This window comes from Bombus bifarius, unplaced genomic scaffold (genome assembly GCF_011952205.1).
Source record: "Bombus bifarius isolate JDL3187 unplaced genomic scaffold, Bbif_JDL3187 scf7180000007979, whole genome shotgun sequence".
Classification (NCBI taxonomy): domain Eukaryota; kingdom Metazoa; phylum Arthropoda; class Insecta; order Hymenoptera; family Apidae; genus Bombus; species Bombus bifarius.
The window spans coordinates 1625460-1646984 of NW_022884364.1; the positions used below are offsets into that span (position 1 = coordinate 1625460).

The 21525-nt window shown below is 41.2% G+C and overlaps 5 protein-coding genes across 13 annotated transcripts in view; 1 reads left to right on the plus strand and 4 right to left on the minus strand.

The window, feature by feature from the left end:
• LOC117204742 overlaps positions 1 to 7037 on the minus strand; it is a 20101-nt gene extending 13064 nt beyond the window's left edge. Inside the window, exons 1-3 of one of the 6 annotated variants that reach the window (XM_033442453.1) lie at positions 6220 to 7037; positions 5331 to 6058; positions 4083 to 4270 (exon numbers count right to left, since the gene is read on the minus strand). Coding sequence is in view for 1 of the 6 variants with exons in the window: in XM_033442455.1 (XP_033298346.1) it covers positions 4083 to 4115 (33 nt within the window). In the remaining 5 variants the exon portion in view is untranslated. Of the gene's footprint in view, positions 1 to 4082; positions 6059 to 6219 lie in introns of all 6 variants that reach the window. The other 5 variants (XM_033442452.1, XM_033442450.1, XM_033442454.1 and 2 more) reach the window with 5 other exon arrangements.
• On the plus strand, positions 3253 to 15931 carry LOC117204741 (1-phosphatidylinositol 4,5-bisphosphate phosphodiesterase-like). Of its 3 annotated transcripts, XM_033442448.1 has the most exons (20): positions 3254 to 3517; positions 7721 to 7775; positions 9214 to 9442; positions 9573 to 9632; positions 9970 to 10107; positions 10352 to 10431; positions 10754 to 10889; positions 10972 to 11072; positions 11177 to 11343; positions 11492 to 11702; positions 11771 to 12029; positions 12332 to 12532; positions 12642 to 12846; positions 12919 to 13076; positions 13155 to 13361; positions 13429 to 13801; positions 13864 to 14016; positions 14078 to 14255; positions 14339 to 14789; positions 14878 to 15931. In XM_033442448.1, the coding sequence occupies exons 3-20, from the start codon at positions 9272 to 9274 to the stop codon at positions 14944 to 14946; spliced, it is 3318 nt and encodes a 1105-aa protein (XP_033298339.1). In that variant the 5' UTR covers positions 3254 to 3517; positions 7721 to 7775; positions 9214 to 9271; the 3' UTR covers positions 14947 to 15931. The 3 variants fall into 3 exon arrangements, with proteins under 3 accessions (XP_033298337.1, XP_033298338.1, XP_033298339.1); XM_033442446.1 differs by having other exon boundaries at positions 3253 to 3517; positions 12642 to 13076; XM_033442447.1 differs by lacking the exon at positions 7721 to 7775 and having other exon boundaries at positions 3253 to 3517; positions 12642 to 13076.
• Positions 15932 to 16611, minus strand: LOC117204745. 2 transcript variants are annotated; one of them, XM_033442462.1, is made up of 3 exons: positions 16471 to 16611; positions 16141 to 16393; positions 15932 to 16081 (listed from the first exon to the last, which is right to left on the minus strand). In XM_033442462.1, the coding sequence occupies exons 1-3, from the start codon at positions 16492 to 16494 to the stop codon at positions 15993 to 15995; spliced, it is 366 nt and encodes a 121-aa protein (XP_033298353.1). In that variant the 5' UTR covers positions 16495 to 16611; the 3' UTR covers positions 15932 to 15992. The 2 variants fall into 2 exon arrangements, with proteins under 2 accessions (XP_033298353.1, XP_033298352.1); XM_033442461.1 differs by having other exon boundaries at positions 15949 to 16393.
• A 1164-nt stretch (positions 16612 to 17775) lies between these two features.
• Positions 17776 to 18483, minus strand: LOC117204746 (extensin-2-like; the record flags this gene model as incomplete). The annotated part of the gene is made up of 1 exon (XM_033442463.1): positions 17776 to 18483. A coding segment is annotated over one exon (678 nt), but the record flags the coding sequence as incomplete, so codon positions are not given.
• Positions 18484 to 19114: 631 nt separating this feature from the next.
• LOC117204756 (proline-rich protein 4-like) lies at positions 19115 to 20690 on the minus strand. Its single transcript, XM_033442481.1, has 3 exons — positions 20679 to 20690; positions 20263 to 20544; positions 19115 to 19945 (listed from the first exon to the last, which is right to left on the minus strand). Exons 1-3 carry the CDS (start codon positions 20688 to 20690, stop codon positions 19802 to 19804), a joined length of 438 nt encoding a protein of 145 aa, XP_033298372.1. The 3' UTR covers positions 19115 to 19801.
• Positions 20691 to 21525: the final 835 nt, after the last annotated feature.

The following is a 21525-nucleotide window of genomic DNA, read 5'->3' on the forward strand; positions in this document are numbered from 1 at the left end:
TTAATTTTGTAGCAGGGGAGGCCAGAATGAGGGTTAAGAGAAATAGACGAGAAGGAAGAGAGGGCGAGTCGAGTAGAATGAGCGAGCGAGTGAGAGAAACGAGAGACGGTACCGAAAAAGGGAACTGCCATCCATATTCAAAACGAGGGCTTACACCCTGCGGTCTGCCGAGTTAGCCGGTTTGTCTAAAAAAAGAAGCATGCTTATTTCTCAACGGTAGCGATGGTATGCTCACTCCTGCGATTTGCTTTCCATGTTACTCTCTCTTTCAAAACCGGTTTCTCCTCTATTTATTTCTAAACTTGGAAAATGTATTTCTAGACGATACGTTCTTCTTCACCTAAGACGAGTATGGTTAATTTGTCAGACACGCAGTAAAAAAAGGTTTTTTTTTAAATAAATAAATATTTTCAAATATATAGATCACAAGTTATATCGAAGAAAAGTAGTCGTTACGCGATACACTACATGTATGTCTGTATGTCGCTGGAAACTCGGCATAAGTAAGGAAGGAAAGAAAGAGAAGCAGGGGAAGATGGGTGAAAAATGAGAAAAAGGTAGAACACTTTTTGCATCTGCCTTTGGTCCTGTGCCTGACAGAGTTCATGCAGGAATGATCTAACACCTGCGTTAAATAGCAACATTTTTCATGCATCTCTGAGATACGTCGTGACCTACGACTGAATTTTTATGGCAACGACTTTCGCGGGATTAAACGCGTTTCCACGTCAGCCGGAATAAAATTTGTCAGCGCGCAAAGTTAACGAAGCACGTAGGAAGATCTTATTAGGATACTAATCGGACCGCGCACGTCACACAGAACAGGAGTTTCTTGAGTGTATGGATCTTGATCGCATATTCGGTCGCGCGTACGTGAGATTCCTATTGTTCTAGAGGGAAATTTCCTACAGTCGAAAAGCGGATTCAGATTTATGCGGAAACGTTTCTGAGTTACCGCGAATTCCTAGGGTGCCTAAATCGTTCGTTTGCTTCGAGATTAACCGAGTAACATCGATACACGACATCTTTATGGAAAAATGAATTACGAGAGGATTGTCTTACAATCTGTAGTAAGTTATTTAGACGCCGTATAAAAACATCATCGAGTCGTTCTGCCGTTTAATTCTCTCTGGGATTACGGACACTGCGTTTGAGCGTACTTCCTCCGCAGGAAAAGGTACATCCTCCACAGGAAAAAGCTGCTACCTAACATTGGTTTATTTTTCAAGACTGCGACCGTCTCTCGTATCTAGCTTCGTTGCATGAAATTTCTGTGTAACTGAGAAACTGATTACTAGCCAGTCGTACTGCAAACAAACGCATCGATAAGAGACATATTGATCAAAACGCGCAAAGAAGGTGATTTGTCATTCTATTCGACGTATGGACTCTTCCCGGACAAATAGGAATGGTCCATCGAAAGAAATTGTTCAAACCTGTATCGACCTCTAAAGTGGGAACGGCCAAGTAAAAGATTCCTCCACGTCATCGTCCAAAGCGATCAAAGGGATTTTCGGTCGACCAAACCAATACGAATCGTAAAGCCAAGTCCATTCATCTTCGTATACTGAGCGATCGATGTTACTTGGACATTTCTCGTCGTTACCGCGCTGATACGATATCTCGTTTCATAATTCACGTGAATTCGTTCTTATCGACGCCTGATTTCTGATATCGAATACCGACGTTTACTCGAGCCAAGCTTCACAGAGAGCGCGCCGATGTTATCCAGCAGCAATTGCGGGTTTTCGTCGTTTTCCAGCGTACACTCGCCCGATAACCGTTGTAAATGCTTTTCACCTTTCGTCGGTTTATCCATCGCGTCTCGTCGTCTTAACTCGATACGATTCGATACAACTTTGACTCGCTACTAGGTAACGAGGATAAAGGATAGTTTCGTATATAGGGCTAAAAGGTTTTAGTGACAAAGTTTCCCATTCTATTAAGGTACACAACGAAGCACGTCGAAGCATTCTGTTGTACGTCAAAAAATTAGGAAACGCGAAGTTAGTTTCTCCAGTAAACAGATTTTCGTTTGAACGAACAAAGTTGCGTCGTTCCAGCACAAGTAGCAAGTTTTAGCTTTGTTAATGAACGAAATTGGTATTCCAGATGTCAACTTTCTCGATAACTGTATACATAATCCATAATGAAAGAAGAAGAAATGCTGGATCGTGATACGACGACCGATCGTCATAATTGATTGGAAAAACGAGACACACGTATAATCGGTTAACTAATTGTCTCGTAACAATTACGCATATTTTTGGATGTTACTACTTGAAGAATATGCTTCTAAACGCGTAATTGAGGAAGCGACATTTCGCTTTTTATCAACGACGATTATCAGTGACAAAAGAGAAGGTGAAAAGTAAGCATTTGATCTTTCGCTCCAGATACTTGGTTAATACAACGCGTTCCTATTTTATTTCTGTTACAGTGGCTGTAGATCAGAGTGGCAGGTATATTTACATATGATCTGTCTCCAGGTATAGATAGCTGTCTTCGTTTTATTCACCAGAAAGGTATTTATATCCTCTGATTCACACTCCCATTATTTGCTGGAATATATTTGAGGATTTTATAGAAACGTAGAATATATAATGTGAAGATCTTTCACACCCGAACGAACGTTTCACCGTAGCCTTACAAATTTATATAATGCTATTCAATTTTGATAATAAGAAGAATTACTTGACCCGTAAAACCGCAAGATCTTCATACACAGAGATCCTAATTCTGATTAACCGTGGCCCGAATCCGAACGCAGAAATCCATGAAATTAAATAAGAAGCTTATTCGATTTCAAATAATTTCGAATATTAATTTTCCAAAAAACCAACTTGTATGCTTTCTCGCTTTCCAATTAGAATTATACAAATATTCAGACTAACCAATCGTTATCTACACGCAGATTCTATATACATTTCAAGAAGTGTTTCCATTTCAAAAAGTATTTCACGATTTCGTTGCCCTGTCTCGAAGTAGAATCGCACCGTTCCTACTCGGACACAAATACATTTACGTATTCACCGATGTGATAACAGTAGCAACGAAATCGAATATTTCTTGGGCGTAATGCGATACCAGCGGAATCGCTCCTTTCATTTCATTTCGTGACAATTTATTGCACGAAATAGTTGCCGTGCAATTCGAAAGGCAGGTACCGTTTTTACTAACCGAGTAAAAGCGAAGACAGAGCGGCAAGCTGTGTCACGGCGGCACATGCGCGCAGGAGAAAAGGACGGTATCGAGCCAGGCTAGTTGCTTGCCCGTCAACAGACGGTGTCGCACCGTCAGTTTCTTCCGCCGCGCCTGAAAGGCGTTCAGTGTCGAGTCGAAGAAACGCGCGCTTCTTCTGTAAAGTTCGTTCGTTTTTTTTTTTATTTTTTCGTGAGTAGAGAAATCGAGTGCGTGAACACTCGAGTGTGCAGACCGGTGCAAGAGGAATCGTGATAGAATGTAATCGAATCGCCATGGGACTGTTGCCATCAGTCAGCCGGTAATTTCGCACACGGTAAGGCAAGACACCTTACAGAAATTTCGTTCACGGCATAGTACGCCCATGTGTGATTGTGAACACTCGCGCGCGCGCCTCTGTATATGTGTGTGCGCGCGCTCGACATCGTACACGACCGTTCATGGTTACTGCACGTCACAGGCACATTGCGTTTCATCCGGAACCTTGGACGCTTGCTAACCGTATAAACTATCGGTCGACGTTTTATAAATTTATGTAGAATCGAATGCTAGAGAATCGTCGAGCGTGGCATAGACGTAATTGACGATTCACAGACCTAGATGTGTATTCGATTTCGCAGCGAACGAACGTGTCGAATTTGTATGGAAGCTGTATACGATTCGATCAATTCGTTTCGTTCATTTCGCTCGAGACGTAATTGAAACGTTGTCGCAATAAACGGGATTTTGTCAATTGGATAACCGCTAACACAGAGCGTCATTTACGAGATACACGCGCGTTCGTCAACCGCCAGTTATCTCAAACTATGTACTTTCTTTTCTTTCTTCTTTCTCCTTACTTTTTCTATTTTTTTTTATTCCTTTTTTTTGTTTCCAATCACCTCATCTCTCTCGTTTCCTATTGCTCTCTTCATCTGAACGCTCCTCTGTCTCCCTTCCTCCTTCTCTTCGCCATCGGTCCTGCTTCTGTTTGTCTTCCCCGTGCGTTTACGTACCGCTCATGCGTGCTGACCCACGAGCATTACATTCCGTGCGTTTCGCTTGTGACTTGTTTCGTGAGCGCACATTCCTAGAAAGTAAAACACATAGCCAGATAAACGTATCGTAGCAAGTGGCAAGCGTGACGAGTGCACGATTTGCTAATTGATAGCTGCGTCGTGCGAGCAACGTACGATAAGACGTTAGGTAAGAATGTAAAAGAGGAAAAACGGCAAGGACTCGCACGACCCTGATTGTAGATCTCCGGAGGGATTTTCGAGGTCAAGGGAATCAGAAGCGTGGTAGAGAAATGGTTAGGCAAATGCACAACCTTCCATGGAATGAGTTTGCCGAGAAACATCACATCCATTACAAGATATTGCCTCCTAGTCGGTCCCTTCGGCCACCTTACCATCCTCGATATTAGCTTGTCACCCACCATCAAGCACTTTATCTGCTTCTCTCCCCCTTCCTGCTCCTTTTTTCCTGACTTCTGACCTTCTCGCTGGAGGGGATTGGGCTTTACACGAGTATAGAAAATAGCCGCTTTGGATATTACGCTTGTTAGGCGCGAGGAAATGTAATTGCCGTCCTTCGCGGATATCTTCGTCGTGACCGATACCTCAGCTTCGCGTTCTTTTCGCAGATAATCGCGTCATGGTTTATCGAGGTATTTTATTCTATTGTTTGGAAGTGTTTGGTTTATAAATATCCACGTGATATCGACCGTACTTGTTAACGAAACACAAACGCGTAGCATCGTTGACGTAGACTATAGACGATTAAAGGTCCTACAACTTGTAAATATTTATATAATAACTTTTCGAGAAAAAATTCCAAATTTCACAAGGCCCGTAAACTTCGCAATAACTTGCTAATGAATCATAGATTTTTCTACGCAGAAATAACCAAATTAGAACTGTGTGTCTATGAGTTTATGAGGTACCAGCGTCTACAACGAATAAACTGCGAAATAGTTGGAATTGAAGGCTGAAAGAATCGCGAGATCTCTTCCATTACTCTCGCTCAATACGGGTCATGACCCTCATTTATTTCCATTCTTCTTGAGGAGACCGGCCAACGTATTAAGCGATTGAGCGGTCAATGTCGCGCCTGCTCAACTCATCCTTCACCGGAAGTTATGTAATTACCGATCCACAAGCGGTAATTGAACCACTGTCACTTGTCGATTAATCTGGGGCGTGAAGAAATTCTCGCTGGCCATTCTCTGTGTAATCGCCTATGCTCCAAATCCAAGTAACACCGGTATTCGTCGGCTGTGCAAATATTTTTTCACCATGTTCCACTTATCAAAGTGCAAACGTTTACCTTGTATTTACGAACGTGTGTACGTAACATGTAATGGCTAGTTCAGAGATAATGCCGTATTTTAAAAGCCTGGCGTGAGAAGCCGAGGGATGAAGCCGTGGAAACATCAAACTGATAGAACACACGCGTCTAGTCTGTTGCTTCCGATTTCTATTCATTCGCAGGAAGCTTTTATCGTACAATAATTTCATTCAGTGTGCGCGAGTTCAGGGTGAAGGCGTTACGTGATATTGCATAAGCGTGTAACGCACATAACTTGGATCTTTCATGATTCAACGAGATTGCTCGCACGATACATAACTTGTTTAATGGCTTTCGTTCGTGCGCCTCTTAAAATTAACACTCGCAGATTGTAATAAAACAATGTTATTTATATCAGCAATACCACTTCACTCCACAGAAGGTCGAAGTTTCCTTCGTCTCGAATAACTTTAATCGTGTTTGCTCATTACCTTTTTAAATACACTTAAAACTGAACGATGGACTTGGTATTATCGGAAGAATGAGATTATTAGAGTTAACAGGCTTGCACGTAGTTGAATGTTTGAACCTGTAAATGATATGTTAATCAAATACAATGAAAAAGTTACTATGGAGAAGTTTTACGATCGGCCGTTTCAGCAATGCCGTAGACTATCAACAAAGACGCGAGATATTACGGCATTCTACGTTCTTCCGCTTCCACGACCAAAATACTCGATCACCACTTACCATTAAGTAAACTGAAGAGAATCGCGCGCTTATGATACTACGTTACATCTGCCCCTTCCTTGGAATTCGTTTACTGTCAGGCGCCAGAAACGTTTTCATCGTGCCAAGGAAAAGAAGCCCGGCACGAGCCGCACTCCTACATTATTTTCGTAACGCTCCTCTGTTTACGCACCGTCTCCGTATATATGTACTACAACCGGTTTATACAGAGGTATACGGTGTAGTGGTGAGTCGAGCGTGGGGGAAATAAAATAAAACAACTACGACTATAACTATACGAACGAATTCTCTGTATCGGCTCGCGTAATTTCTTCAAGTTTCATCGATTAAACCTTCGATGCATTACTAGTTCTTAGAAATTACATTGCAATTGCGAAACGTTCAACGTTTTTTTTTTTTTTTAAGTATAATTAATGATTAGCGATGTGACGATGAATATATGAGCAGGTGTTATTCCTCTAACGATATTGAAAGAAACCAGCATCAGCTTTGGCCTTTCTTTGAATATTTATAGTCAAGTATATCGTTTTTTATTGTAAGTAGGGTCAGACTAGAGAACGTTCTGAAAATTCTAACACTCGGATATTTAGTTACGTTTCCTTAACAGTCTTCTTCGCTTTTATTTTCTTTTGTATTTCGCCGGCCTTTGTTGTACTCACATTTGGTTTCATTGTACATAGTCATTGTTGCTTCTTCTTTGAGGTATGTAAGGAATGTCTAGAGATTTAGGGTTCAGCTTTATTTTTAAACGAATACAGAGCTACGGAGGAATAATATACAAACGTATCGCGAAGGCATTTTTGTACGCATAGTACTCAATATAAATGCCAGACGTCATTAGCTGACTTTTACAAAACTTCCTTTTGCGTCAATTAAGATAATGTTCGATAAAACGGGGCGGGATATCCGTAGACGATAGAGACATTGATAGGTGCTCGACCTTTCTCGTTCGCGAATGATAAATCCAGTTACCGAATGATAGTCAGTGTTGCACGAGCGATAAACGTTTTATTAATTGCACTTCGTTAGCACTGCGTTTCTGTAATATTCAACGTCAACATCGGAGTTTTATGCGACAATAGCAATAGTAAATCTCGATAGTAAGCGATTTAAGCGATAGTAAGTACCGAACACACTATCTGCGATTTTTCTCCTCCCAGGCAAAACTAAAATTGAGATGAGATATCGTATGTTGCATTTAATTTAGTATCGAGCGATGTTAGTTCAACTTTCGTCCATAAATACTTCGCACGTTTCCACGAATCTGATGTATCAAAGATCGAATGAAACATGCACAGCTTTGTATTGACCGGAAACAGGATAACAGTTAAAGAAAAACGATGTTTGACAGCGACGTGAAATATCCACCAAAGTTTGATTATAAAGTTCCGTGAAATCAATTTGTATACCGATTGCTATGTATAGAATCTTAGACTTTGACTCTTTCTTTGAGATATGCGAAACTGCATTTACCAAATTTATTCGATTTTTCTTGTCGTAGGTGTAGCAGAAAACTAAGATGTGCAAGCCAGCCAGGAAGAAACGTTCTTAACGTCGTAAGTGATCTATATCGTCTTATTGCGTTGTTTGTTCCGTGCTTCGATGTCGTCCACAAAAGATAAAACTTTAGTATCCATTTACAGCGGGTTCTTTTGTATCGCCCGGGTGCTAGCAAACATGAATTTTAATCACCTAGAAGATAATAAGAGCCATCTCTGAACTCGTGAAACATAGCCAATCGTTCAGGATACATTTCCTGATACAGAGGCCGTGGTGTATTCTAGTATCGTTCTATTTTCACCTAGCCGTTTCTGTCTATGGTTCGTCCTACTTTGTAGCCAGGGAATAAAGGTCAATCAGTGCAACGATGCCAGTAAATCCTTTGCGCTTCGATACAATATCGACCGTTCGAAAAAACAGAAAACCTCACGGTTATGTAGCGTAACTTGTGCCGTGATTTCAAAAGCGGTCCATTTCGAATGGCCTTTGCTAAACGATCTAACATCCTCTATCCGAGCTATCGGTTCGACCGATCCGATCGTATTTCATTCCATCGTGAGAAGAACAAAGAAGACGTTTCCGAACAGATGTTGGTAATATAAATGCATAAGATGCAAATTTTCCAATGTACATACAAGAAAAATGGGTTGAGAAATTCGGTTAACTCTGTCCCTGGAGAGAGCAGCCAGCATTCGAAGCTGAGAAAATGCCGTTAAAGTTAGCATGAATCGTGTTTCCGAAGTCGATAGTAACAAAACTGATGTTCTCGTAGATTTTGTGGTGTCGCGATGCTCGATTTGTCCGCAAAGATGATTCCCTATCAAACGAGATTTCGCCATTAGAAAGCCAACTAACGTTGGATGTTTCACGTTGAACGGAGCTTCCCGTAACCAGATCAACGTTTAATTGGATTTTGATGCAGGTAAAAGGGGCCAAAGCACGTATTGCGTTCATTCTCTCGGAGGTTAACACTCAATTGAGGTTGGGAGAATACTATTAAGGCAAGGGGCACACTACGTATACGCGAGTTAATCGAACCAACGTATCGATTGGCGCTCCATGTGTAATGCCGCACGTTTTAAATAAATGAACAGCATCAAAGAGTAACCGCACAGATCGTTTCGTATTCCACGGCGCGCGGCCGACTTTCGTAATCTTTGGGAGCTTTCGTAACCTTTCGGAATCGGTAATGAGCTAGTGCGATGGAAACGACACGGCGGACCTTGCAGTTTGTTAAAATTACCGTGATTAGTAATTTCAGGCAATTTCATACCGAAGTCCACGTGGTTAGACGAACTTAATAGTAATTTAATAATTACATTGAGTGAACAAAATCTACAGATCTGTTACACTCGAAAAGTGTTTTATTTCTTGCGAGTAGATACGATCGGGAATCCTTTCTTTCGAGGCTTGCAAACGAATGAAACGTAGGATGGTGATAAGCTGTGTCACAATTTCAGAATTGTTTAATAAAACTGTTTAAACCGTTAATAGGAATTGGACGAAACCTGACGTGTGTGCAACTTGACACGGTCAAATTGGTGCAAAAAAGATGACGAAAAGGTTCGAGTTCAATTGGCAGATCGAGGTACCGCTAGCGCTTCGTCAGGGATGCGTGTTCGATCGGTGGTCAGAGGAAAAGGACAACACGGAGCTCGAATTAAACTGCATGTTTAAGGTCGATGAATATGGGTTTTTTATCTATTGGCAAAGCGAAGGAAAGGTGAGTGCACTTTCCTCTTATATCCTGAACAGAGACTGTATCTCTTTCGTTGCAACGCGTTGTATGGAAAATTGAAATGCGAGTATATTATCTAATTATTCCAGTGAGTCATATTTTATTTTATGTATAGGACGGAGATGTGATAGAGTTGTGCCAAGTGAGCGATATACGCGCCGGTGGATTACCAAAGGTAAAAATGTCTTTCCCTTTGAGCAACGTGAATGTTAGAGACAAAAAAAAAAAAGGAAACTGTATCATATCTGGATTTTTAAAAATCTATTTGACGAGTGCAACTGCATGTAACAATCGATGCAATAGTGGTGCGAACGTTTGCGATTCATTTCAAGGGTTTACAAGTGTTTTGATATTTCGATATTTGGGATGTTCCACGTAGAAACACGTCTGATATGATGTCCTCTTAAGAAAAAGCAGCAATGGGATACTCGATCGACGTTTTTTTTATATATATTTTATTTAAGCTCCAGACCGAGTAAACTATTTGAAGATCATTCTCTAATTTTATTCAGGATCCAAAATTGTACGACAAGCTTCTCACTAAACACGGAGAGCAGTTAGAGGAGAAATGTTTAACCATCTGTTCAGGCGTAGATTATACCAATATTAATTACCAGCATGTCGTCTGTCCGGATCCAGCAACGGCTAAGGTAAATTTACTCGATATATAATCTCGTCTGTTTGATCATTCTTCTGAAAAATTAGTAAACGAAGTAAATCGACCTGTAAATTATCGAATACTTGGTAGTGATAAGATTACTCCGTGCGACATTCGTCAAATTAGAAAAAAAAGGGCGTATTTAAATCGATCATGAAAAAAAACTTTCCAATCCATTGGTTAAGCAATTATTATCATAATCAATAAGCCCACGTGTTTGCTGTGTCCTATGACAGATATGGCTGGATGGCGTACGATCGATTACGCACAACGTGAAAGCCAACAACGTTTGCCCGCTTACGTGCTTGAAGAAACAGTGAGTTTACTAATGCAATTACACCTACACAATTGATCGTAAATATGATCGCCATGAAATAATTGGCCAGGAACAATTTCCGGTGGCAGACTATTTATTCGCGATATTGATTTTAGACTTTTCCATCCCAAGTTCCACCGTGAAAACTTTTGTTATATCCGACTTTGCATGTTGAAACTTGCATCGAGTAAGAGAGTGTAAACACGAGATATTCTTACTTCGAGAAAAGAAAACGTTTCGTGATTTCGTGCTTTTTCGAATATAAACGAGAAAGTTACGCGGAACATTGTTGAAAAGTAAAGCCTTCCTTGCCATGTTCCAGCTGGATGCGGCTTAGAATGTTGATCGATCCAAATGGAAAAGTTCCGGTGAAAGTGGTCGCAAGAACTTTCGCATCTGGAAAAACGGAAAAGCTTGTTTATCAGTGCCTCGCCGATTTAGGCCTATCTAGCGGGAAGGTATTTACAAATAAATTACTTGCACACAACGTGCAGAAAATCCTGTGGTGCGTTTATTAAAACTCTGATTACGACTTCGTAGAACGATGTCATCGAACCAGAGGATTTCACGTTCGACGCATTCTACGCGCTCTACCACAAAATTTGCCCGAGGAATGACATAGAGGAATTGTTTCAATCCATGTAAGTGCAGGAAGTATAATTTTCGTACGTCATATTTCCGCTATTCGAGATTGATTCGTTAATATACGCAGAAACGATGGTTTATTTGCATTGAATATTCTCAGCACCCAGGGCAAAGCGGACACAATCAATTTGGAACAACTGGTCACGTTTCTAAACGAGAAGCAACGGGATCCAACTTTGAACGAGATCTTATATCCGCTGTACGACGAGAAGAGGGCGTCAGAGATTATAAACGATTACGAACAAAACGAAATAGCGCGAAATCAAAGTAAGATTTTTAATCGATGTATCATAATATCTTGCTTTCAAAATTTCGTAGCCTCCTCCGCTAAATTTTAATCGTCGATCGGCTACGTGTTCGAGTTAGTTTGTACCTGCGAAATGCCATCCTTTCAGAAGCAATCACGTCCTTTCAGAAACGATGACGAAAGATGGTTTTATAAGGTATCTGATGTCCGATGAGAACGCGCCTGTTTTCTTGGACAGGCTGGACGTCTACATGGATATGGACCAACCATTGGCTCATTATTACATTAACTCGAGTCACAATACGTATCTGAGTGGTCGACAATTTGGTGGCAAAAGCAGCGTTGAGATGTACAGACAAGTGTTGTTAGCTGGTTGTAGGTAAGGTTAACGAGAGTAAAAGTTACTCTACCCAGATATATTAGAACGTAGCGTTGTTCCTCTCGAAGGTGCGTCGAATTGGATTGTTGGGATGGCAAAGGCGAGGACGAGGAACCGATAATTACACACGGCAAAGCTATGTGCACCGACATTCTCTTCAGAGATGTTATTTACGCAGTTCGAGACACTGCGTTCGTCACATCGGAATATCCGGTTATTCTTAGCTTCGAAAACCACTGCAGCAAGAAGCAACAATACAAACTGGCGAAGTACTGCGACGAAATTCTAGGAGACCTGCTTCTCAAGGAGCCTCTCAAAGAATTTCCCGTGAGTTTTGCTCGTCGGTCTCCAATATCTTACGATAGTTGCTTCGACGGCGAAATGTTTCATCGATTCTCGCGATAAAAAATTAAATACGTCAATCGAAATCGCGAATTCTATCGATAGACAAGAATAACATGCTCCCACTCATTGTTATCGGAGGTTATCTCTGCTGTTCGGTACAATATGTTCGAGTACTCGTGATTAAATTACATAGGCATGTTTTAAGAGATAGAAACTACACACGCAAGATCAGATATGGAACCAGAAAGAGATATTATATATTGATATATGGTTTGATAAAACAGCTAGAACCAGGGATGCCCCTACCACCGCCCAGCATGCTCAAACGTAAAATTCTTATAAAGAATAAACGTTTGAAACCCGAGGTGGAGAAGCACGAGTTGGAATTATTTCGGCAAGGTCAATTTGTCATCGAGGACGAGGTCAAGGAAGATGCGAGCGCACCACCGTCTGTGGCAGCGGTCGTCGAGCAACAATCGGTAAAGGTAATTTTAACAACCTTGGCAAAACTATCAGCATGTAACTCGCAACATCCTCCTTCTATGTCGAGTAGAACGAAATGGTTTGCCGAAAGAAAAATCGCTTATTTTTCAGGAAGAAGTCTCGACAGCTGAGTCCGTGGCGTCGTCGACGACTGGTAACCAACAACAATCTAGTTCTAGCACAGGTTTGGGCGATACGCTGGAATTAGCGGTGGTTCAGCCGTATACCGGAAGTACAACAAATGTTCACCCATGGTTATCCTCTATGGTCAACTATGCTCAACCTATAAAATTCCCGGGCTTCGATATTGCCGAACGTAAGGCAAAGCTTTCCCTCAGTAACGCGCTTAAAAGAGAGAAAAGATTGATGTACGTGCCCTCTTGTACAGAAAAGAATATTCATCACAATATGTCTTCCTTCGCGGAAACCGCTGGCCTGAATTACTTGAAGACGCAAGCCATCGAGTTCGTCAATTATAACAAGCGTCAAATGAGCCGCATTTATCCGAAAGGCACTCGAGCGGATTCATCGAATTATATGCCACAGGTAATTTTTGCAACAAATAGATCGCGAACACAGATGGCCTTTTCACGTATCGTCCCAACGATCGATCATTGAAAATAGGTCTTCTGGAACGCTGGCTGTCAAATGGTGTCGTTAAATTTCCAAACCGCGGACTTGCCGATGCAGTTGAATCAGGGAAAATTCGAGTATAACGGTTCCTCTGGTTACCTACTGAAACCAGATTTCATGAGACGAGCCGATCGAAGTTTCGATCCTTTCGCGGAGAGCCCCGTGGATGGTGTAATAGCTACACAATGTAGCGTCCAGGTATTTCGCAATTCCATTCGTGTTGTAATTCGAAAACATTCGTGGTAATTTGCGTTCGTATTGGCAGGTAATCGCGGGTCAATTTTTATCCGATAAGAAAGTCGGAACGTACGTGGAAGTAGAAATGTACGGTCTACCGACAGATACGATTCGTAAAGAATTTCGGACAAGAGTAGTTCCAGCGAATGGCCTGAATCCCGTGTACAATGAAGAACCTTTTCTCTTTCGGAAAGTTGTCCTTCCCGATTTAGCAGCCTTGCGATTCGCGGTTTACGACGAATCCAACGGCAAGCTGCTAGGACAAAGAATCGTCCCATTAGACGGTCTACAATCAGGATATCGACATATATCTCTGCGAACCGAGGCAAACTTTCCCATGTCCTTGCCAATGCTGTTCTGTAATATCGAGATCAAGATTTACGTACCGGATGGCTACGAAGGTGAGCTTCGATGACGCTCTCGGTCGTTGGGCAGGTGATTTCATTCGAGTTTAATTTCACAGGATTTATGGACGCGCTCACGGCACCACGGGCCTACAAGAAACCTGAAAATGCGTCGCAAAATAAAATGCGTGGCCTTGGAATAGAAGAGAGCGACAGTAAAGGACATTCTGATTCCATGCCTGCTCATCACCGCGAAGTACCTAAACCGCGAGGTAAACGATTCAGACGATCCACGTTGAACATGCGTATTTACAGGCTCGTTTTTTTTCTCAGAGGAAATGAAATTCAACCCCATAACGGTGGAATTGTTGCGACAAGAAAAAGGATATCAAAAAGTACTGAGGAAACAGCAAAAGGAATTGGAATCCCTGAAGAAGAGGCACCAGAAAGAGAAACTCGCCGTCCAGAAACAACATTGTGCTGCGATAGAGAAGATCATCAAAGGAAAAAAGTATGAGCAATTCTTAGCGCTACCGGGCACTTTCGGACGAGAGATTCAGCTTTCTTCGTTTTCTTTGTTTCTTGTTTCAATAGCAAAGCGGAACTTTCGAGAGACCCGACCGTTCGTCGCGAGGTTTCCGAACAAACTGTTCAATGGTCTCGATTGGCGGATAGGCAACGACGCGAGGAACGTGACCTGGTACGTTCTCATCTGGAGGAACGACGGAATAGCTTGCGAAAATTATGCGTGGCTGCTCAACTGGCCCAGCAAAAGCAACTTACTGCACGACACGAGCGCGAGATCAAAGAGATGAACGCGAGACAAGCGAGACTCTCGGTAGAAAGTATGAGGGAAGTGATGAACGATAAAACGTTGAAGACTCGGGGAATCAAGGAGGGTCGGCTTAGAGAAAAACAGCAGAACAACACGAAAAAATTTATGGAAGAGAGAAGAATCGCACAACTGATTCAAAATAGGGAAAAAGAGAAGTTGAAACTCATTCATGAGAAACAACTAGAGGAATTGCAGAAAGACATGAATGCGGTAAATGAAATATCTTTTGCCTTGTACTAGTCCAGAAAATGCCATCACGTAAATTGTATTAGGTATGTATTTGAATAACGTATTTTAGGTTATGGATATGTACAACAACGAGGAAATGGAATACGAGTTGGGTCCTAAAACCGAATGCTACGTGTGATGGCCGATAGATTGACTAAGAAAGTTGGGAAAAAGTTGAGGTGCTGCTGTATTCGGAGAATCCGCTCTTAACGTTAATTACAACTGGAATTGGGATCAAGCCTCGTTAGCTATCGTTCTCAGTATGCTGAGAACCGGAAGCAACAGACAAACCGCGTTATTCGTACTCTAGTTCATTCTCCTGAATATTTTTTTATAAGAGAAACATCTTGTAACTTCATACTCTCCGTCGTCGCACGAGCAAGTACCTAGACTAAATAAGGGAGTCAATAAAAACTAAAATGATCTAGTCAAGTTCTTATATTAATAAGTATATATATTATATATATATTATATATTTATTATACATATTATAAGATATAAATGAGAAACGGATCACACATGTCGAGCGTGTCGTGTGATTCGTCGATTTCAATATTTTTCGATTGTTAACGCTATTATTGAATTCTATCGTACCGGGTGCGTGAGGAAAGTGAGCGACTGTACGAGCGCGTGTATTTCATGCCTAATGCCAAAAGGAATTTGCCACCACCGTGACGATTCTTTCGCTATATTTTACTTCAAACAATGCTTTTACGGTCGGACATAGTTGATAGATTATACGCCAGTGGTGGTGTCACTGGTGTCATCCGCCGCGATTAGAGTATTAGCGTCCTAACTGTCAAATGATCTTGATTCATGATCGAGCAGGTACTCGTTTTTGGAGGATACGTTCATTTTCTCCTATCTCGAAGGAGTATCCTCGTATGTATGGTCCAAAGTCGTAACGTCATGAGCCAAAATAGTATTGTACATAAAAAAAAAAAAAGAAAATCGAACAAAAGAAGAGCCTAGCATAATAATTACCCCGTCGTTGTTTTCTTTCTAATAATGTTATTTACACAAATTATTATATTAACCTATATTATCCTATATATCGTTCAATATATATTATATATATATTGAATATAAAGGAACAAGGAGAAATAAAGAGATTGCTAGCTCGATCCGTTTGCAGCATTAATTATATTCGATATACATCAGATCAACGTAAACTTGATAAAACTTTTATAACTGATAATCGTAATTAATCGCATGGTTAAATCGATCATAATGCCGGGGAACTGCGTCTCGGCCTCTAAATTCTTCGAACGGAACTGAAAAACGAAAGATTTACTAATAACTTTGGAAATGATTAACAATACTCTCGCGTTACCTCTTGTGAGATGATGAACAAAATTTGCTCGGCCACCGATGGGAGTTCGATGATCGTAAAACTCGTTTCCTATAGCTGCGTTCCCTTCGTGCGCTCTATAGTTTCCAAAAAATGGCCCATCATCGTGGTTATTCACCGACTCAGTTTGATAATTACGATTCGGATAAATGTCTTGAAAATTCGGAAAATATGGTTGCTCGGTTACTCTGGGTATTCTTGCCGCTTCGCAAACGACAACGATCGCGAGACACAACTGCAACAGAGAAGTCACGCATCTAACGAATCAAATTTTATCCAAGTCACGAAACTAATATCACTCGTCTTACTTACGTAGTATCTCATACTGTATGTCATAGCGACGTCCTAGAACTATCCTACGATCTTCAACAGTTTTACTAAAGAATCTGCTTGTAAACATTCGTTTTATATGCGACATTGGTTAAGAATTTCGACAAACCGTGTAAATAAGAAAGTTGGAAAATTACACCCCCGTACGTTGTCGGTTACAAAAACCGCGCTGTGACTTGCGTAATAGGATTGCCCGTTGTGGCGAACGGGTGTGGAAATAGCAATTCTTCGAAATAATCGGGGATCGATTGGAAAGCTCACCGCAACTGGCTCGTAATTAATCCCTTACTTAGACCAAGGCGAACATCGATCTGGCGCAATCGAACGGTCTAACAGAAGGCGCAGATATGACGGAACATGTCGTTTACGTTGAATCGCGCAGCTTCTCCGTTTTCCGATGTAATTTATGATAATTAAAGAGGAAATCCGAATACATAGATGCAGTACATAATAGGAGTACAGTAAACTACCATAAAGGGAGATAACAACTTTGACGGTATACTGCGCCTAATTTGTAATATCGCCGACGAAATCAGTAGAAAACGAGTTTCATTGCGTGTAACGAATTCCAAAGTTTGTTTGTCGAAAACCGGTGTCTACAAATCGATGAAGGGGCAAAAGCAGATAATACGCGATCTTAAGAGCAATGATAATGCTATTCGGTTTGCCGGAATAATCGAGGAAACTTTCATGAGAAAATGAGTTTCCACGGGTCGACGGATTAAGATCTCGAGAAAGGCAATCTCAGTACGGGGGATATCTGCAGACTGCCGTAATTCCGTATTGCAGAAAGGACATTGGTCTGTTATGAAATTCTAGGTCAGCATCGTACTGGCGAATGAAAAGGTTGGCAAAGTTTTGCGAAAATTAGCCGGCTATCGAAACTTTACGTTTGAAACAGGTCTACATGGTGTATGGCGAGGGTTTAAGCTTTTAACGAGTTTCAATCGGGTCGTAGTCGAGTTAAGAGCTCCTATTTCGCGATATTGAAGAAGAGTTGCCGCTGGGATTACGAAATGGCTGGAAAGGGGAAAGTTGGAGGACGAACGGTTAGGGTGAGCACATTCAACAGCAAGATTGATAGTTCCTTCGTTTTTATTGTACAATTTGCGAAACGGATATTTCGCTAAATTACGCTTCACTACGCTGATAGTTATGGCAGGTTAAGGCTATCGCGACATGGTCGTTTCAATGGGCGAAAAGTTTCTCGGAAACGCCGAATTATCTTCCGATTTTCCGGAACGTTCTCAAAAGACCTAAGCGATCGATCGACTCGATCGTTGCAATCGCACCGTGACATTTGTCCATGAATTTTTCTTAAGGGCAGTACGGTTTTATGGGCGACTGGTAAATAGGCTGGGTATGAACGATGGGTTGTGCGAGCTTCACCAAATTGATCTGTGGCGCCGGGATCTGTACCACTTTCGGCTGATGGTACTGAATGGGATATGAAATCTGAGGCTTCTGAATCACTTGAGTAATCGGTAGTTCGTATTTCTTCAAGTACACCTTAGGTGCCTGATACATCAATTTCTGATACATAGGCGCGTAATAGATGGGTTTTTGATAGATTGGCGCATACGAGATCATTGGTTTCTGATAGATCGGGTAAACCACTTTTTGTTGAACGATCGGCTTTACGATTACCGGGGCTGGTTTCACAACGACCGGTGGTGGAGATGGTTTCACGTAGGTGATCATCGGTTTCGGAATGTACTGTATCGGCGCTGGTTGCACGTACGGTTTCACGTAAATTTGCGGTGGCGGCGAGTACGAGATAGGATGCGAGTAAGTCGGAGGGCACGGGTTATAATACGACTCCCTTTTCATAGCCGCTTTGTCTTCCATCATGCCATCCGGCATGTGCATGTGCATGTCCACTGCGGTTTCCGAGCGGACGCTTGACAGCCATATCAGGCACGGTATCTGGAGATCACATAAATATTTTAGAATGTACAAGTACCTCGAAACGTTAGAAACTCGCTTATCATTTCTTTATCCCGTACATGAAAGAACAACTAGATACGCGCTACTCTGTTCCTAAATTGAGACGTAACAATCAGTGAATATCACGAAATTGAAAAAGTGGAAAGTGTCGAGGTTTCTTCTGTCTGTTTGCTTACCAGCAATCTGAACATGATTTCGGTGTCGGTTGAACGATCTTCTCGATGAACGTCGGTACTAAAGTCCCGGGCAAAACTAAAAGCGCGCTGTGCGTGGTCCCTGGTTTTATAAACTTTTGCTACACTTAAACAGGGCAAGTTTCTTGCGGACCAAAGACGAATGTGATTCCCTTAAGCGGCGTAAAAAGCGGTCGACAGCCAAGCCTATGATGCAAGTGGTCGCGCCCCGGTATTTCCTGAATAAATTCTGCACCTCGGGCGAACAGCCCTGTTATGTCGCTGTCGTTAGGTTGGCGTTCGTCATTTACCACACCGTCGCCAGTCATTGGCTGGTTTGTGATTCGAGAAAACCGGAGGGCAAGCCTCGTAACACATTGCATCGCTCCAGGTATTGCCTACAGAAATTCGCAAAAAGGTAAAACAGTTTGTTCGGCTGAAATATATCCTACGGTTTTATCCACAGAGTGTATATATATGTGTGTCTCCGTTTCCATCATAGTGACAGTAAATTACGTTCGTGATTGATTTGTGATTACGAACTATGTATCGTTCAAGGCGCATAATGCCTCGTGAATAGATTCATGGTAGTTAATTACTAACGATTCGAACGCGGAAAGTACTCGCCAGGTTCGTATCGTTAAGACCGATAAAATTACAACGGGGTAGAGATCGTCGTAAGATGGTCGATCTTTACTTACTTTTTCTTACTTACTTCGGGTCAGAAAGTAATTATTTTTTTTTTAGAATCTCAGCAGCAATTGAGTTAAAAGAACTCTCTCGACTAGGAGGTAGTCTCCGGATTGATAAAATCATTGTCATACCTTTACCGACCTGGTTGAGAAATACTATGAAACAAGAAAAAGCTAACGTATAGAGTTATTTATTTAGGTGATCAGTGTTACTTCGACCGTACGTTACTTCGACTAAACTACACGCTTTCGAAACTTTCCAATTGCTCCGATGAATCGATGTTCTATCGAAGGGAGAGGAACGATTAACGATATTATGAAAACAAAAACAATTTATTTAAACAGTACAAAAATAGTATAATTACAACAATAGTGAACTATGTACAAGTGTCATAATGTCAAGAAACTTTAATTTTCGATTTGGTGTGCATATATAAATACGTATATATATATATTTTTTTTTGCCTAATTGTCTGAAATTTGGAAAAACAACTCTCAAGATCAGTGCTTCCAACCGTGTCCCTTGCTTTGATGATGGAATACGTGTTTGTAGACAGGTACGTGGACCGGGTATGGTTTCGGAACAGGCACCGGGAAGTGCTTTTCAACTGTCACTGGATATGGCCTCTCAACAACATATGGTACCTGCGCGATATTAACATTCTAGTAATTCCTATACGTTCGAATTGCAATAGCTATGTACGTGCAATGAGGTCAGATCGTAAGTAATTTTACGTTAAATTTCATGAGAATGAAATTATATTTACATTTCATAACAATAATATACTGGAATAATTAAACAGCGCGGTCATATCTCTAACGATAATTATTGTAACTGTTTTGCGAGGAATAATATTAATATTTGTTTTTGCTCTACATATTCGTACAATGCTCGAGCATTTCTACCAACCATTAAACAATTAAATGTAATATAAAGCAAAACATTTTACGTTTCATCGTACCTTTTTCTCCACCACATAGGGCTCAGGTTTTTCTACCGGAATTTCAACGTGCTTGACTACTTCTACTGGCACTGGATGCGGCACTGGAACTTCGACTTGATAAGGTTGCGGAATAGGGACTTTAATTTGTTGCGGAATTGGAACTGGAACTGGATGTGGAATTGGTATAGCGTATTTTTTGTAAATGGGAATTTCCACGGGTTTCGATGTCTCATGATAGGTGGAACTGCCATGATCCTCTTCGTAGGAGGCACATACCAAGGTAATTAAAGCGGCGAATACCTATAATCAATAATCGTGCTTGTTAATTTATACAGATTAAGAAAATAGTACTTTGATGCTTGACATCTTGTGCAACGAAAATAATTGAACGATGATCTCATGATTAGCAGAAAAATCGATGGTCAGAAACTTACTAGAGTTCTCATGATTTCCACACCAGAGCGAATCCTCAGCAACCTGTCGTGTTAACTCGCCACGATCACTTTGATGCTTTCAAAGTCATGGCCAAGTGCTTATATACCAACGTCACTTTCTCCCTTCTCTTTATTACGTTTACTCTTTCTGCTCGTCGCAGAGTACTATCTCTATGATTGTCTGCACAGATATATCACATTTGTATATGGCTGAGTTAAGTTCTTCCTGTTATTTGCATACCATTACAATTTTTTCTATTCCGGTTATGGAAGTTTTGGTGGAGAAAAATCGAACTCGTCATATTGAGATTGTTAAATTAATCGAGATTGTTGTCTCGTGCGTTTTTATCCGGTCAATTATTAAACGAGCAAGCGGAAGATATTTAAAGAATTCGCAGGTACCGATTCCAAGGATAGCAAACGCAGTCGCACTTTCGATTTTCATCATTTATGGAAATAACGATACATTGTTCGCGGACAAATAGTTACAGTGAAAGGAAACTCCTTGTCTCGATTAAATTCCTCGATATCGACTATAGTCGAATATTTATTGTTTCCAATCCGTTTCTCTTATCGATAAAGACAGTAAACGATAAATTTTTGGCGTTCGTGTTACGTTTAAATATAGCACCCTTTGCAGTAAACAACCGAGAACGAGGTTAGTCAACCAAGACAAATACAACTTGGTCATGGTCTAGTTCGCACGCTTAACAATTTGTAAATTACCGTCAGACGATCGAGTAGCATAGATCGAGATGGTGCACCATGTAATTTACAAAGAACTTTTTTCGCTATATTTTTTACGCAGAGAATGCGCTTAAGAGGGGAATAATCGTTCCTCCAGGGA